Genomic DNA, 13642 nt, shown 5'->3' with positions numbered 1-13642 from the left:
AACAGACTGGAGAAATGGCAGCAGGGGCAGCGATGAAGAGCCCGCAGAATGAGACTTTGATAAAGCAATGTTTTAACAAAAAAAAGCTCTCTCCCTTTTACAGTCTGCACAGCCAACAGGAGACCATTGCCACAGAGACCGCTTCACACTGGTGAACACTGCCCCGTTTTGGAGACGAGAGCAGCAAGAGAGGGAAGGATGATCTAAGTATAGCTAAGCACAGGGAAATGGCGGACAGGAAGCCCAGAAATCGGGCAATGGGAGGAAGTGAAACAACTCCCAGGAGGGGGCACCACACTAGTGAGGTAGCTAGCACCGGGATTCATGCAGGAGAGAGAGGCTGCGGAGGGGGAAGCCACCTGGCCCCAGGGTGGGGTCGGGCAGATAACGGGCACGGAGGGATAATCAGGGGAGAAAACAGCAGGGAGGGGGAGGTTTAGTTACGGAATAGAGGTGGGTGTGTGCGGGTGAGAAGACCGGGGGGGGGGGGTGGAGGGAAGAAGACCGGAAGGGAGAAATAGGTGTAGAAAGATGGAAGGCATTAGACCGGCTACAATAGGCCACATGTGGCGACTTGGAACAAAATGGCTCTGCAAGCAACCACTTTGGAGGGTCCCTGAACAAAGGGAAACCTTGGAGAGCAGGGGCTCACCCACATGGTGTACACACAGTTGGCGGCCATGTTGGATGTCCTCTGGAAAAGGGAAACCCCGGAGCGCAGGGGCCCGACCACCAGGTAAGTATGTTTGATCCCACAGGAACGGGGGGACAAAATAGTCACCTGGAACGATGGGGGACTTAACGGCCCAGTAAAAAGATCCAGAGTCTCCATCCACCTGAAAAGCATGAAAGCCGACGTAGTCTTCCTCCGAGAGACACATCTGAGGGAGAAGGACCGGCTGCGGTTAAGGAAGGGCTGGGTGGGACAGACCTACCATTCCTGCTATGGGACGAGGATCAGGGTCATTTTGCGAAATAAGAGGACAATGTTCACGGTGACAAGGGTCAGCCTGGCCCTTGGCAGTGCCACTTGGGTGCTGGCCTGGCACTGCCAGGCTGGCATTTTTTGCATGTGCATGTGATCGGGCAGGGGGTGCCCAGCGTGTGTCTTGAGAGGGGTTCGGGTGGCTGGCGACCCTTCCATAGTGCGATCGGGCTGGAGGGGGTGGGGTCGGGAGGTCAGGGCTCGTTTCTGGACCCTTGGAGATTGAGACATCATTTAAAAATGGCCTCACCATCTCTCGCTAAACTGGGGAGTTCCGGCCAGCGAAGCTCCTCACAGTAGAAAACGGGCTAAGTGCAGCCTTGGCTGTGCGTCCCCATTCCGGTCCTCTATACAATGCGTGTCACGTTGAATAGCCATGTGTTTCTCAGCGCTGAGAGTGGCATGAAACATGCAGCTAAACGTGCTCGCTCGGGGACTTTGTTTCCTCTTCGGAAAATCGCGCCCACGATGTTAACTTGTTATCTGGTTGTTCTATTGCAAAATGTTGTTGTATTGTTGCTGGCAATAGCTCTTGTTCTGCTCTGTACCCATTTCCCACCAATTTTACTGTTACTCTGTTGTGGTTATGCTTAAAAAATGTTTTTTAAAAATATAATAATAAACAGATTTAAAACAATCTGTCCAATTTATCCGTAAAAAACATTCAATGACCCTCCCCGCCTCCACTGGTCACTATGGATGAGAATTCCAGAGACTAACGACCTTCTGAGGGCAGAGATGACTAGGAATATATAACATAGCTACAGAACAATATTACAAGACAAGAAATGATAATAAACCAAAGAGAAAATGCTGGAAAATCTCAACAGGTCTGGCAGCATCTGTAGGGAGTGAAAAGAGCTAACGTTGAGTCCAGATGACCCTTTGTCAAAGCTAAAAGACAGAGAAAGTGGGAAATATTTATATTGTGGAGTGAGAATGAAAGAGGAGTCATAGCCACAGAAACCAAGGGAAACGGGGTGCTAATAGCCACAGAATGCAAGGGGAGTGCTAATGGCAGTCCCCAGAGAGAACAAAAGGTGTGAAAGGCCAAACTGCAGAGAAATTAACATCAGAGGGTAAACTGTGAAGTTGTAGATGTGGGGGGAGGGGAAGGGGGAAGCAAAGGGGAGAAAGGGTAAGGAAACGTGGAGAAGATGGGGGGTAAATATATATAAAGAAAGGCAAGAGAGAAATAAATGGTAAAAGACAGTTAAAATGAAATGGGATGAAAACAAATGGGTCGAGGTGGGGTGGAGCTGATCATCTGAAGTTGTTGAATTCGATGTTGAGACCGGAAGGAATTAGCGTGCCTAACCGGAAGATGAGATGTTGTTCCTCCAGTTTGCATTGAGCTTCACTGCAACACTGCAGAAGACAAGGATAGACATGCGGGTATGGAAGCAGGGTCTTGTGTTAGGCAAGCGTAGCTAGGACCCATGCGGGTACCCATTGTTACACATTTCATTTGGAGAAAATGGGATGATAATAAATGTACTTTATTGCAGAACCATCAATAATATATCTGCTCTGTGCCATATAACACTGGACATTTCTCGTCTGATATTAATTTACTGCCCCCTTAACTGTCAGCCATCTCCTGGGGGAAAAGAACCCTTCAATTGTGAACATTAGGGAAGAGACAATCCTTTTAGCCAGACAAATAAATGTGTCAAGCTGAGGGAGCAAAGGATGTGAATGTCTTTGAGAGAGAGAGAGACCTGGACTAAGCTTTGCAGAGTCTGCACCCTCCCTGGATTCACTTCCTTTCCCTTCAGGTGCTGCAAGTGACCAATTGAAGGCGAGAATGCGAAAAGAAATGGAAAGGGGGAGAAAAGAAAGTGTTTTACTGACAGATGTTGGAGACCGGAGGAAGTTTCAGTCTGTGTGAAGCTCAATCATTCACACAAAGCCCGCGCGCTGATTGGCTGGAGGACGAGAGTCCTTCCGGTCCCACAACTCTTTCCAATGATCAAAACCTCAGAAGGTCAGGAGGCGGGCTCTCCCCTGCACCTACGCAACTTCCCCTCTTCCTTGGGACATGCGCAGTCCCGGGCCAGGGGGAGCTCACCGAGTTGCTTCTCGATCTGGCTGCATCCATCAGCCGGTTTTTTGGAAACCTTTGTCTCGAGGAGGTACAGGGGGGAAACTGGTGGGGGTGGGGCTTCGGGGCTCCCGTGTCCGCGTGCCGAGCCTGCGCACTGAGACCCGAAAACGTCAGTTGAACAGAGTGATTCTTATTGGTTGATTCAGATCGGGTTCTCGTGACGTCACAAAGCGGGCTTTGGAAGTGAAACTTCCTCCTGTGTCTCCAACATCTGTGAGTAAAAACTTTCCTTTCTCCCCCTTTCCATTTCTTTTCTCATTCTCACCTTTAATTGGTCACTTGCAGCAACTGAAGGGAAAGGAAGTGAATCCAGGGAGGGTGCAGACTCTGCAAAGCTTGGCCCAGGTCTCTCTCTCTCTCTCTCTCAAAGACATTGACATCCTTTGTTCCCTCAGCTTGACACATTTATTTGTCTGGCTAAAAGGATGGCCTCTTTCCCAATGTTCACAATTAAAGGCTGGTTTCCCCTGGAGATGGCTCACATTTAAGGGATCAGTAAATTAATATCAGACAGAGATATGTCTAGTATTTTTAAATGGTACAGATTAGATATATTACATATGGTCTGTAATAAAGTACATTTATTATTAACTCCAGTTGTGTAATATTGTACTGTAGCTATGTTATATATTTCCAGTCATCTCTTCCCTCAGTGGGTTGTTAGTTTCTGGATTTCTCTTCCACATGGACCAGTGGAGTTTGAGAGTCAATGAATATATTCATTACGAAGTCTTACAACACCAGGTTAAAGTCCAACAGGTTTGTTTTGATGTCACTCGGTTTCGGAGCGCTGCTCCTTCCTCAGGTGAATGAAGAGGTATGTTCCAGAAACACATAGATAGACAAATTCAAAGATGCCAAACAATGCTTGGAATGCGACCATTAGCAGGTGATTAAATCTTTACAGATCCAGAGATGGGGTAACCCCAGGTTAAAGAGGTGTGAATTTAACCTGGGGTTACCCCATCTCTGGATCTGTAAAGATTTAATCACCTGCTAATGGTCGCATTCCTGGTATTGTTTGGCATCTTTGAATTTGTCTATATATGTGTTTCTGGAACATACCTCTTCATTCACCTGAGGAAGGAGCAGCGCTCCGAAAGCTAGTGACATCGAAACAAACCTGTTGGACTTTAACCTGGTGTTGTAAGACTTCGTACTGTGCTCACCCCAGTCCAACGCCGGCATCTCCACATCATGAATATATTCATGGATGAGTTGGACAGATTTTTAATATTTCTTTTGTGATTTTTAAAAACTTTTTAAAATAATGAATGCAACAGACTAACAGAAAAATTGATGGAAAATGGGTACAGTGTAGAACAACTGATATTGCTGCATAAATACAAGCAACACATTGCAGAATTAATTTGTAGCAGGATATTTTAGGGACCAGAGCCGCTATATGAAATGCCAGATCAATTGAACAACCGGTTAACAGAGTGAGTGGGGAAAGAGGGTAAGATTATATAAAAACAGAAGGATACCAATGCACACCCCAAAACAGACTAACAGCATAGTTGAATTAAAATAACATAGATGACACAGAATCTCTATAGTGCAGAAGGAGGCTATTCGCTTCTTCAAGTCTGCACTGACCCTCAGAAAATGCACTCACCGAGGCAGACTCCCCGCCCGATTCCCATAATCCGGTGCATTGATCATCGTCAACCCACCTAACCTAACATCTTTGGACACTAAGGGGCAATTTAGCATGACCAATCCACTTAACCTGCACATCTTTGGACTGTGGGAGGAAACTGGAGCACCCAGAGGCAACCCACACAGACACAGGGCGAATGTCCATGTCCACACAGATAGGCATTCAAGGAATCAAACCTGGTTCCCTGGCTCTGTGCTAACCACTGTGCCTCACTGTGCCCTACTCTGGGCTCAGTTGAATTGAATTCACTGATGGAAATCCCTGGAGGAGCAAGTCTGTCAAATTGGAGCACATATATTTGAGACAGGGGTCTCATTATTTAACAAATGCATCAGACTTAGAATGAAGTACAGACATTACAATTGCAATGGGATACATTCTGTAATCAATCTGTGCCAGTTTTGGATAGAGGGAGAACTGATTGGCCTGCTTCCATATCGAGCCTGATGGATGTTGGGTCTATGGTAACCAAATTCCGTGTGAACCTAAGATGAGAGGCCAATTGATAAAGCCTGATATTCCGGAGACACCCACCTTTAGCTCCTGGTGATTGGAGCTTAACTAAGTTGAGGTGAGGTTTATTTTTATTCCAGATAAATGTACTAATCATTCCATTAATTTCCTGAATGACCATGGTTGACAGCAGCATAGGCAGCATCTGCAGAGGGTATGCAGTCTGGGCAACACATTCATTTTAATGAAGGTGATCCTCCCTCGCCATGAAATCGGAAGAGCCGACCACCGGGCAAGGTCCCACCTAATAGTCACCATCAGCTGTGGAAAGTTGGCCCCATATAGCTGTCTGAAAAAGGGTCATTGATATTCCCAGATATTTAAATCCCAAGGGGGGAGCATCTGATTGAGAACTCAGCAAGAGGAGGGGGCTTACCCTGCAACACCCTCCCCCCCCTCACCAGCATGGCCTCTGACTCAGTAAAATTCATCTTATAACCAGAGAAGGCACTAAATCTATCCACAATCAGGTGCAGCTGGTTAAGATGAACATTTTGTGGTTTTTATTTTTATCTCGGTGCCTAATGGTCTTTTTGCCAAAATTGGTCTTTATGGGGGTGGATTGGTTGGTTTAATCGTTTGTGTGGGCAGATAAGGTGGCAAGGATTAGGAAGACGGTGATTCAGAGAGGGCGACAGTCAGGCGGCTTGGCCCTGCTGAACCTGTTATACTATTATTGGGCGGCGAACGCAGAGTACGTGTGGGGTTGGAGCAGGGAAACGGAGGCTTTGTAGGCTTCCATTAAAGGGTAGGTGGGGTTAATGGGTTACAGGGATAGGGTGGAGACATGGGCTTTTGTAGGGTGCTCTTTCAAAGAGTCGGTGCAGACTCGATGGGCTGAATGGCCTCCTTCTGCACTGTACGGATTCTATGTTCTATAATTTCAAGGAACTGCTAGGTGGGAGGGGAGGGAGGTGAAGAGTTTTGTTAGGGAGTTGGGGTGGGTTTAGAGGTTTTGTGTTGGTTTTACTTTGTAATGTTATGTGTTGCAAATGTTAAAATCAGAATGAAAATACTTTAAAAAAAATCTATCCACTACTCCAATAATGTCCAGGACTGAAACACTGGGGTTCAACACAAACAGCAGCCCGTCATGTGCACACAGAGTGATCTTGTGCTGCCTCACCCCACCCCCCAGTCCTGATATCAGAGACTCCGATCTGATAGCCTCTGGCATTGGCTCAGTGGACAAGGGGGACAGAGGGCAGCCCTGTCTAGTCCCTCTCTGAAGCTGAAAATTCGATGCCCGCAAACCATTGGTGAGCACCGCCGCTGCCGGTCTGTGATGTAACAATTGAATCCACTCAATATAATCCTCACCCAACCCGAAGCCTCGCAGCGGATACACCAGATAATTCCACTCAACTCAAGCAAAAGCTTTCTATGCATTGAAGGAGATCACCAGCCCATCCAATGCATATTTCTGAACAGCCTGAATCAAATTCAGCAACCTTCCAACGTTGTTACTGGAAAATCTTCTCCGTATAAACCCAGTCTGGTCCTCCCGCACGATTGTCGGAAGGATGTCCTCCAGCCTTATCGCCAAAACATAAGATCGCAATTTCAAGTCAACATTCAAAAGAGAGGGAACTTGTGACGGGGATGTGCTGAGCAGTCACACATCAGGTGGCTCTCCTCCATACAACAGAAAAATAGGCACTGTCGGCCGAATTTAGCCGCAAAATCAGACTTCAACATCCCCTCACCCTCAACAATAGTGCGGACAACAAAATGCTAGGAAGCAACAGCTCGAAAGGCTGCAGGGTCACAAACTGCAGCAAGGGACAGGAGTGGCGAGCAAGCGGGTCGGCGGCCCCAATCGACTACGTGGCCCAAATGCTGGGAAATCTGATTGGGAGGGACAGCTTCCCCAAACCGCCAGACATCGACAGGGCGTCACCTCGCAATGAACAGGGGAGCCAGCTCATAGGAGGGAGGGGGCGAGGTCAGCAGAGCGCAGGAGAGGGTGAGGAGGAGGCAGCAGGGACACAAGCAGAGCGGGTGTAGGATGGGGGTCAGATCGATCCTGGGTGGGGGGGGGGGGGCACACCAGCGGGAAAGCTAGTGCCAGGAAGTACGGGAGAGAGAGGGCCCGTGGCACATCTCCCACTGGGAAGAGAGCGTCTGTGTGTGGGGGGGGGGGGGGGAGAAAGAGAGGATAGAGGAGGGGGATACGGTGGGGTGGGGGGCAGAATAGAAGAGGGGGGGATACAGTGGGCTGGGAGGGAGATAGAAGAGGGGGGGATACGGTCTGATCATGAGCGGGGAAACTTCACACCTGTTTACAGGATCCATTTACTGACAGATCAATCCCAGAACAGGGAAAATGACAGCCATGGTGAGGGAACTGGGAACGTTCATGGAGCAGACGGGGGCAGTGGATCCCTGGCAATTCTTACACCCGGGTGAGAAGGAATTCTCGTTCTTCTCACCAGTGCACAAGGTCTACACTCACATCGGCTTCTTTGTTGTGGGGAAATCGGTGCTTCCAGAAATAGTCAGAGCGAAATAATCCATGATTGGAATCTCAGACCACGCTCCACATTACATGGATGTGAGGTTGGAGACGGGACAAACCCAATGCCCCACATGGAGGTTGGACACGGCCCTCTTGGCCGACAAGGTCTTCTGCCAGAAAACATCACCGGCCATCGGCAAGTACATCACTAACAGCCAGAACGGGGAAGTCTCACCTTCCACGTTCTGGGAGGCACTGAAGGCTGTGATTCGGGGAAAAATAATCGCCAAAAGGCTCGTAGAGACAGGGAAAAGAGAGCGGTTAGGCAGCAACTGATCGACTCCATTCTGGAGGTTGACAGACGATACTCCGAGGCCCTGACCATAGAGCTTCTGCTGGAGAGGAAGAAGCTGCAAAAGAACTTTGACCTGCTCCCCACCAGGAAAGCAGTGACCAACTCCACCAGGCACGGGGGACCTTTTATGAGCGCGGAGAGGGCTAGCCGCCTGCTGGTTCACCAGCTGAGAAAGAAGGCAGCCACTAGGGAAATAGCCCAGGTAAAGGATAACAGAGGCAGACTGGTAGAATAATTTTTATAATTGTCACAAGTAGGCTTACATTAACACAGCAATGAAGTTAGTGTGAAAATACCCTAGTCGCCACACTCCGGCACCTGTTCGGGTACACTGAGGGAGAATTCAGAATGTCCAATTCACCTAACAGTATGCCTTTCGGGACTTGTGGGAGGAAACCGGAGCTCCCGGAGGAAACCCGCGCAGACATGGGGAGAACGTGCAGACTCCACACAGACAGTGACGGGAATCGAACCTGGGACCCTGGCGCTGTGAAGCAAAATTGCTGACCACTGTGCTACCGTGCCGCCCAACCATAGCCGTCCCGTAGCCCAACCAAAAAAGGTCAACCAAGCGTTCAAGGCCTTCTACCGGGGACTGTACGCCTCCGAGGACCCCCTCCTCCCCGGAGAGAGTTCGGAATCTTCTTGGGCCACAAACCCAACCTGGGCAAAAACAAAGATTTCCCGGTGAGGGGGAGGGGCAGAGCTGGAGGGCCTCCCAGTTAAAATAGCCCAAAACAAATCCCGCTACCTGGAGATCCAGGTTTCCCACGAGTGGACACGGATCCACAAGTGGAAGCTGACCAGTCTGGCGGAGGAAGTCAAAAACGACCCACAGAGATGGGATGGATTCCTGCTTTCCCTGGCGGGGAGGATGCAGATGATCAAGGTGAACGTACTGCCCAGGTTCCTCTTCCTGTTTAGATCCTTACCGATCTACATCCCCAAGGCCTTTTTCCATTCAATAGATAAGGTGATTATGGCGTTTGTGCGGAGGGGCAAGAATTCCAAAATCCCTAAAACAGTACTACAATGGAGAAGAAACATGGGAGGCCTGGCCCTCCCGAACTTGCAATACTATCACTGGGAAGCCACGGCCGAAAGAGTGAGGAGATGGGTAAAGGGCCCAGTCATAGAATGGGTGATGATGGACGAGTCCTCATGTACAGGAATGACCCTCCGGGCCCCACTCCCATCCCCGGCAGCACCAGTCCAGTGGTGGCAGCTACCCTGAGAACCTGGAACCAGATGTGGCAGCATTTCAGTCTGACCGATGTGTCCTTCATGGCCCCCATCTGCGGCAACCATAGGTTTGCACCAGCCATTCTCAACACCACCTTCAAGAGGTAGAGACAGGGTGGGGGAACACTGATGGTTAGGGACTTTTACACGGGAAATAGACTAGCGACCTTAGAGGAGCTGATGGAGAGACTGAACCTACCAAACAGAGATGAGCTCCAGGTCAAACACTTTCTCTGCAAGGAGACACCAGCACACCCAGAAACCCTGAGAAGCACAATGCAAGAGGAGTTACTGGACGCAGACAGTCTGGGGAAGGGAAACTGTGGGGACCTGTACGGACAACTCTTAATAAGGATGCGCTCCTTACTTGACGAAACCCAGGAAAAATGGGCAGAAGAGCGAGGGACGGAAATAGGGTGGGGTCTCTGGAGCGAAGCACTGAACGGGACCAACTCCACCTTCTCCTCCGCAAGGCTAAGCTTCATGCAGCTGAATGTTGTGCACAGAGCGCACCTGACAAGAACCCGAATGAGCAGGTTCTTCCCGGAGATGGAGGACAAATGTGAATGGTGCCAGCGGGGCCCGGCAAACCATACCCACATGTTCAGGGTATGCCCCAGACTTGTCGAATTCTGGACAGCCTATTTAGAGGCAATGTCCATGGTTATGAAGGTGGAGCCGTGCCCACAAATGGCAGTCTTCGGGGTATCGGACCAGACAGAACTACTCATGGGGAAGAGGGCGGACGCCCTTGCCTTTGCTTCTCTAATCGGCCGCTGGAGAATCCTGCTCGGCTGGCGATCAGCAGCACCACCCACAGCTCAGACTGGCTGGCAGACCTATCGGAATTTCTCCACCTGGTGAAGATCAAGTTCACCGTCCGAGGGTCAGAGGATGGTTCCCACAAAGTGTGGAGGCCATTCACCAACTTGTTCCAGGACCTGTTTGAAGCCAGCGGCCAATGGAACACTGGGGAGGGAGGTGGGTGTACGGGGGCCAACGGGATCACAGGGAGCAGGCAGGAAAAGAGGTGGGGGGGGCTACTGGGACAAGGTGGGAGAACCAGAAACCAACTGACACAGAGACCAGAGAGCCGAGAACAAAAACACAAGAGGAGGAACCCCCCAAGGGAAGGTTTAAAACAGGACAGGGAGTGCGCGGGGTGGAAGGGGGGAGGCCCATCAATGGGTGGGGGTGGGGGGGGAGGGGGGGGCACCGTCCACTTGTAAATAATAGATAACTCCCATTGTACAGTGAAGGGCCCAGGAAAGGACCCAGAAACGACGAGTGATGGGGCGGAGGGGAGGGACGGGAGATGGGGGGACCGGCACAAAGGAAATTGACATGCACATTGTAATCGGCAGAGTTACCCTGACTGCTTGGATAGTGTATAATAAGCATTGCCACAAGTCTGTTACTGGATGAAAAAGAGGTGAAAAAAACTTCCCCATCCAATCCCGCCTCAATTTAAAGTGTTCCTCATAATCCAGATGGGTTTCCTGTAATAAAGCGATGTCGACTTTCTCCTTTCGAAAGGAGAGGATATTTTTCCTTCTGATAGGGTGATGGATGCCCCGTACATTCCCTGAGAAAATTTGCAGATTAACTGCCGCCATTAGTTAGGCGACAAGAGAGAACAGGAACAGATTTTCACACCACAATCGTGCGTGCGCCATTACCCCCTCCTCCAACTCACTTTACACCAGAGGCACCAAAGTTTCTCCAAATTGCTCCTTTCACAGATAAAAGCCCCGTCTGTACCAGAGTAGGATAAAGTCAACAACACATAAACCCTCCCATAATAACAAAAATACAAAAGAATCACCACCACAATAGACCCAAGGGGACATTCCTCAATAAGACTGAGGACCCGGAGGATTAACCTCACGGCCAGACTGTCGTTACCCTCAGGAAACCTTCTCCAAAATGAGGAGAAGAAAAGTAACTTTTGTAAATTGTTTTTACAGGATATTAGAAGAGGAGGAATTACAGACAGAAATCTCAAACGTCACATCTCAATCTGACTGAGTCTCTCAATTCCTTGAAACTGAATATCACCGGACTTTGAATCTAGAAGGAGAAATGTTTGTCTTTTCTGTCGGCTTCAAAACATCAGTGTGACTGGAAAAGCCCCGAGACACACACACACGAGTGAGAGTGTTCCAGGGCACTGACTGTGGAAAGAGCTTTAACCAGTTACGCAGCCTGAAAAAACATCTCACCATTCACAGCGGACAGAGACTGTACACGTGTTGTGTGTGGACGAGGCTTCAACTGATCGGCAAACCTGGAGAGACACGAGGATACCCAAAACATGGAGAAACGGTGGAAATGTGGGGACTGTGGGAAGGGATTCAGGGTCCCATCTGAGCTGGAAGTTCATCGGCGCATTCACACTGGGGAGAGGCCGTTCACGTGCTCTGTGTGTGAGAGGGGATTCGCTCAGGTATCCGGCCTGCGGAAACATCAGCGAGTTCACACTGGGGAGAGGCCGTTCACCTGCTCTCAGTGTGAAAAGGGATTCACTCAGTTATCCACCCTGCGGATACATCAGCGAGTTCACACTGGGGAGAGGCCGTTCACCTGCTCTCAGTGTGAGAAGAGATTCACTACTTCATCGGGACTGCTGGCACATAAGCGATTTCACACTGGGGAGAGGCCGTTCACCTGCTCTCAGTGTCAGAAGGGATTCACTCGGTTATCCGTCCTGCAGAGACATCAGCGAGTTCACACTGGGGCGAGGCGGTTCACCTGCTCTAAGTGTCAGAAAGGATTCACTCAGTTATCCGACCTGCGGACACACCAGCGAGTTCACATTGGGGAGAGGCCGTTCACCTGCTCTCAGTGTGAGAAGGGATTCACTACTTCATCCGACCTGCTAACACACCAGCGACTTCACACTGGGGAGAGGCCGTTCACCTGCTCTCAGTGTGAGAAGGGATTCACTACTTCATCCGGCCTGCTGACACACCAGCGAGTTCACACTGGGGAGAGGCCGTTCACCTGCTCTCAGTGTGAGAAGGGATTCACTACTTCATCGAACCTGCTGACACACCAGCGTGTTCACACTGGGGTGAGGCCGTTCGCCTGCTCTCAGTGTGAGAAGGGATTCACTACTTCATCGAACCTGCTGACACACCAGCGTGTTCACACTGGGGTGAGGCCGTTCGCCTGCTCTCAGTGTGAGAAGGGATTCACTACTTCATGTAGCCTGCTGGGACACCAGCGGGTTCACACTGGGGAGAGGCCGTTCACCTGCTCTCAGTGTGAGAAGGGATTCACTACTTCATCCGGCCTGCTGAGACACCAGCGAGTTCACACTGGGGAGAAGGCGTTCACCTGCTCTCAGTGTGAGAAGGGATTCACTACTTCATCGAACCTGCTGACACACCAGCGTGTTCACACTGGGGTGAGGCCGTTCGCCTGCTCTCAGTGTGAGAAGGGATTCACTACTTCATGGAGCCTGCTGGGACACCAGCGGGTTCACACTGGGGAGAGGCCGTTCACCTGTTCTCAGTGTGAGAAGGGATTCATTTGGTTATCCAACCTGCGGAAACACCAGCGAGTTCACACAGGGGAGAAGGCGTTAACCTGCTCTTCGTGAGAGAAGGGATTCAGATATCCATACACCCTGCAGGAACCCTAGTGAGTTAACACCTGGAAGAGGCCATTCACCTACTCTGAGCAGGGGAGACATTCAATGATCCGTCCCATCTCCGGAGACACTAGCGAGTTAATTCTGGGGAAAGACCATTCATCTGCTCTCAATGTGGGGAGGGGGTTTTGTGATTCATCACACCTGTTGTGACTCCAACAAGTTCACAATAAATTGCAGATGTTGGCTCCGTTGTTATTGTTTCTGCTCTCACTGACATCCAGGACTGCATTTTGTTCATTCTGACATCTGGTGAATGGTGATGATTGGAGGGTTTCTTTCTGCTGGACTGGTCAGTCTAGCACCTCTGCCTCCGGTGGGCTGACCATTTTTGAGGCTAGTTGCGATTACCTGGTTCCAAGTTTGACGAGGAGCACAGAATGAAAAGGTGTTTGCACATTGGAAGATATTTAGTTCCCAAAGCAGCCACGTTGCCATGAAGATGGGCTATGGTGGTTACAGGGTTCTTTTGCCTAATTTATCTGGGTGTTTCTCACAGAAGGAGACTGTCATGGTATGAGGGGCAAGTTGTCTGTGGTAGATTGGGAAATTACAATAAACGTATCACTGAAAGTGGCAACGCAGGTGGATAAGGAGCTAAGAAGGCAGACGGCATGCTTGTCTTCATTGGTCAGGGTATTGAGTATAAAAATTGGCAAGTCAT

General features: G+C 49.8%; 1 protein-coding gene across 1 annotated transcript; it reads left to right on the top strand.

The window, feature by feature from the left end:
- Positions 1–3145: 3145 nt before the first annotated feature.
- LOC140420657 (uncharacterized) lies at positions 3146–13172 on the top strand. Its single transcript, XM_072504654.1, has 2 exons — positions 3146–3305; positions 11291–13172. The coding sequence occupies exon 2, from the start codon at positions 11638–11640 to the stop codon at positions 12925–12927; it is 1290 nt and encodes a 429-aa protein (XP_072360755.1). The 5' UTR covers positions 3146–3305; positions 11291–11637; the 3' UTR covers positions 12928–13172.
- Positions 13173–13642: the final 470 nt, after the last annotated feature.

Source organism: Scyliorhinus torazame, chromosome 5, assembly GCF_047496885.1.
Source record: "Scyliorhinus torazame isolate Kashiwa2021f chromosome 5, sScyTor2.1, whole genome shotgun sequence".
NCBI classification, from domain to species: domain Eukaryota; kingdom Metazoa; phylum Chordata; class Chondrichthyes; order Carcharhiniformes; family Scyliorhinidae; genus Scyliorhinus; species Scyliorhinus torazame.
This window is presented reverse-complemented; position numbering and strand designations above follow the sequence as displayed.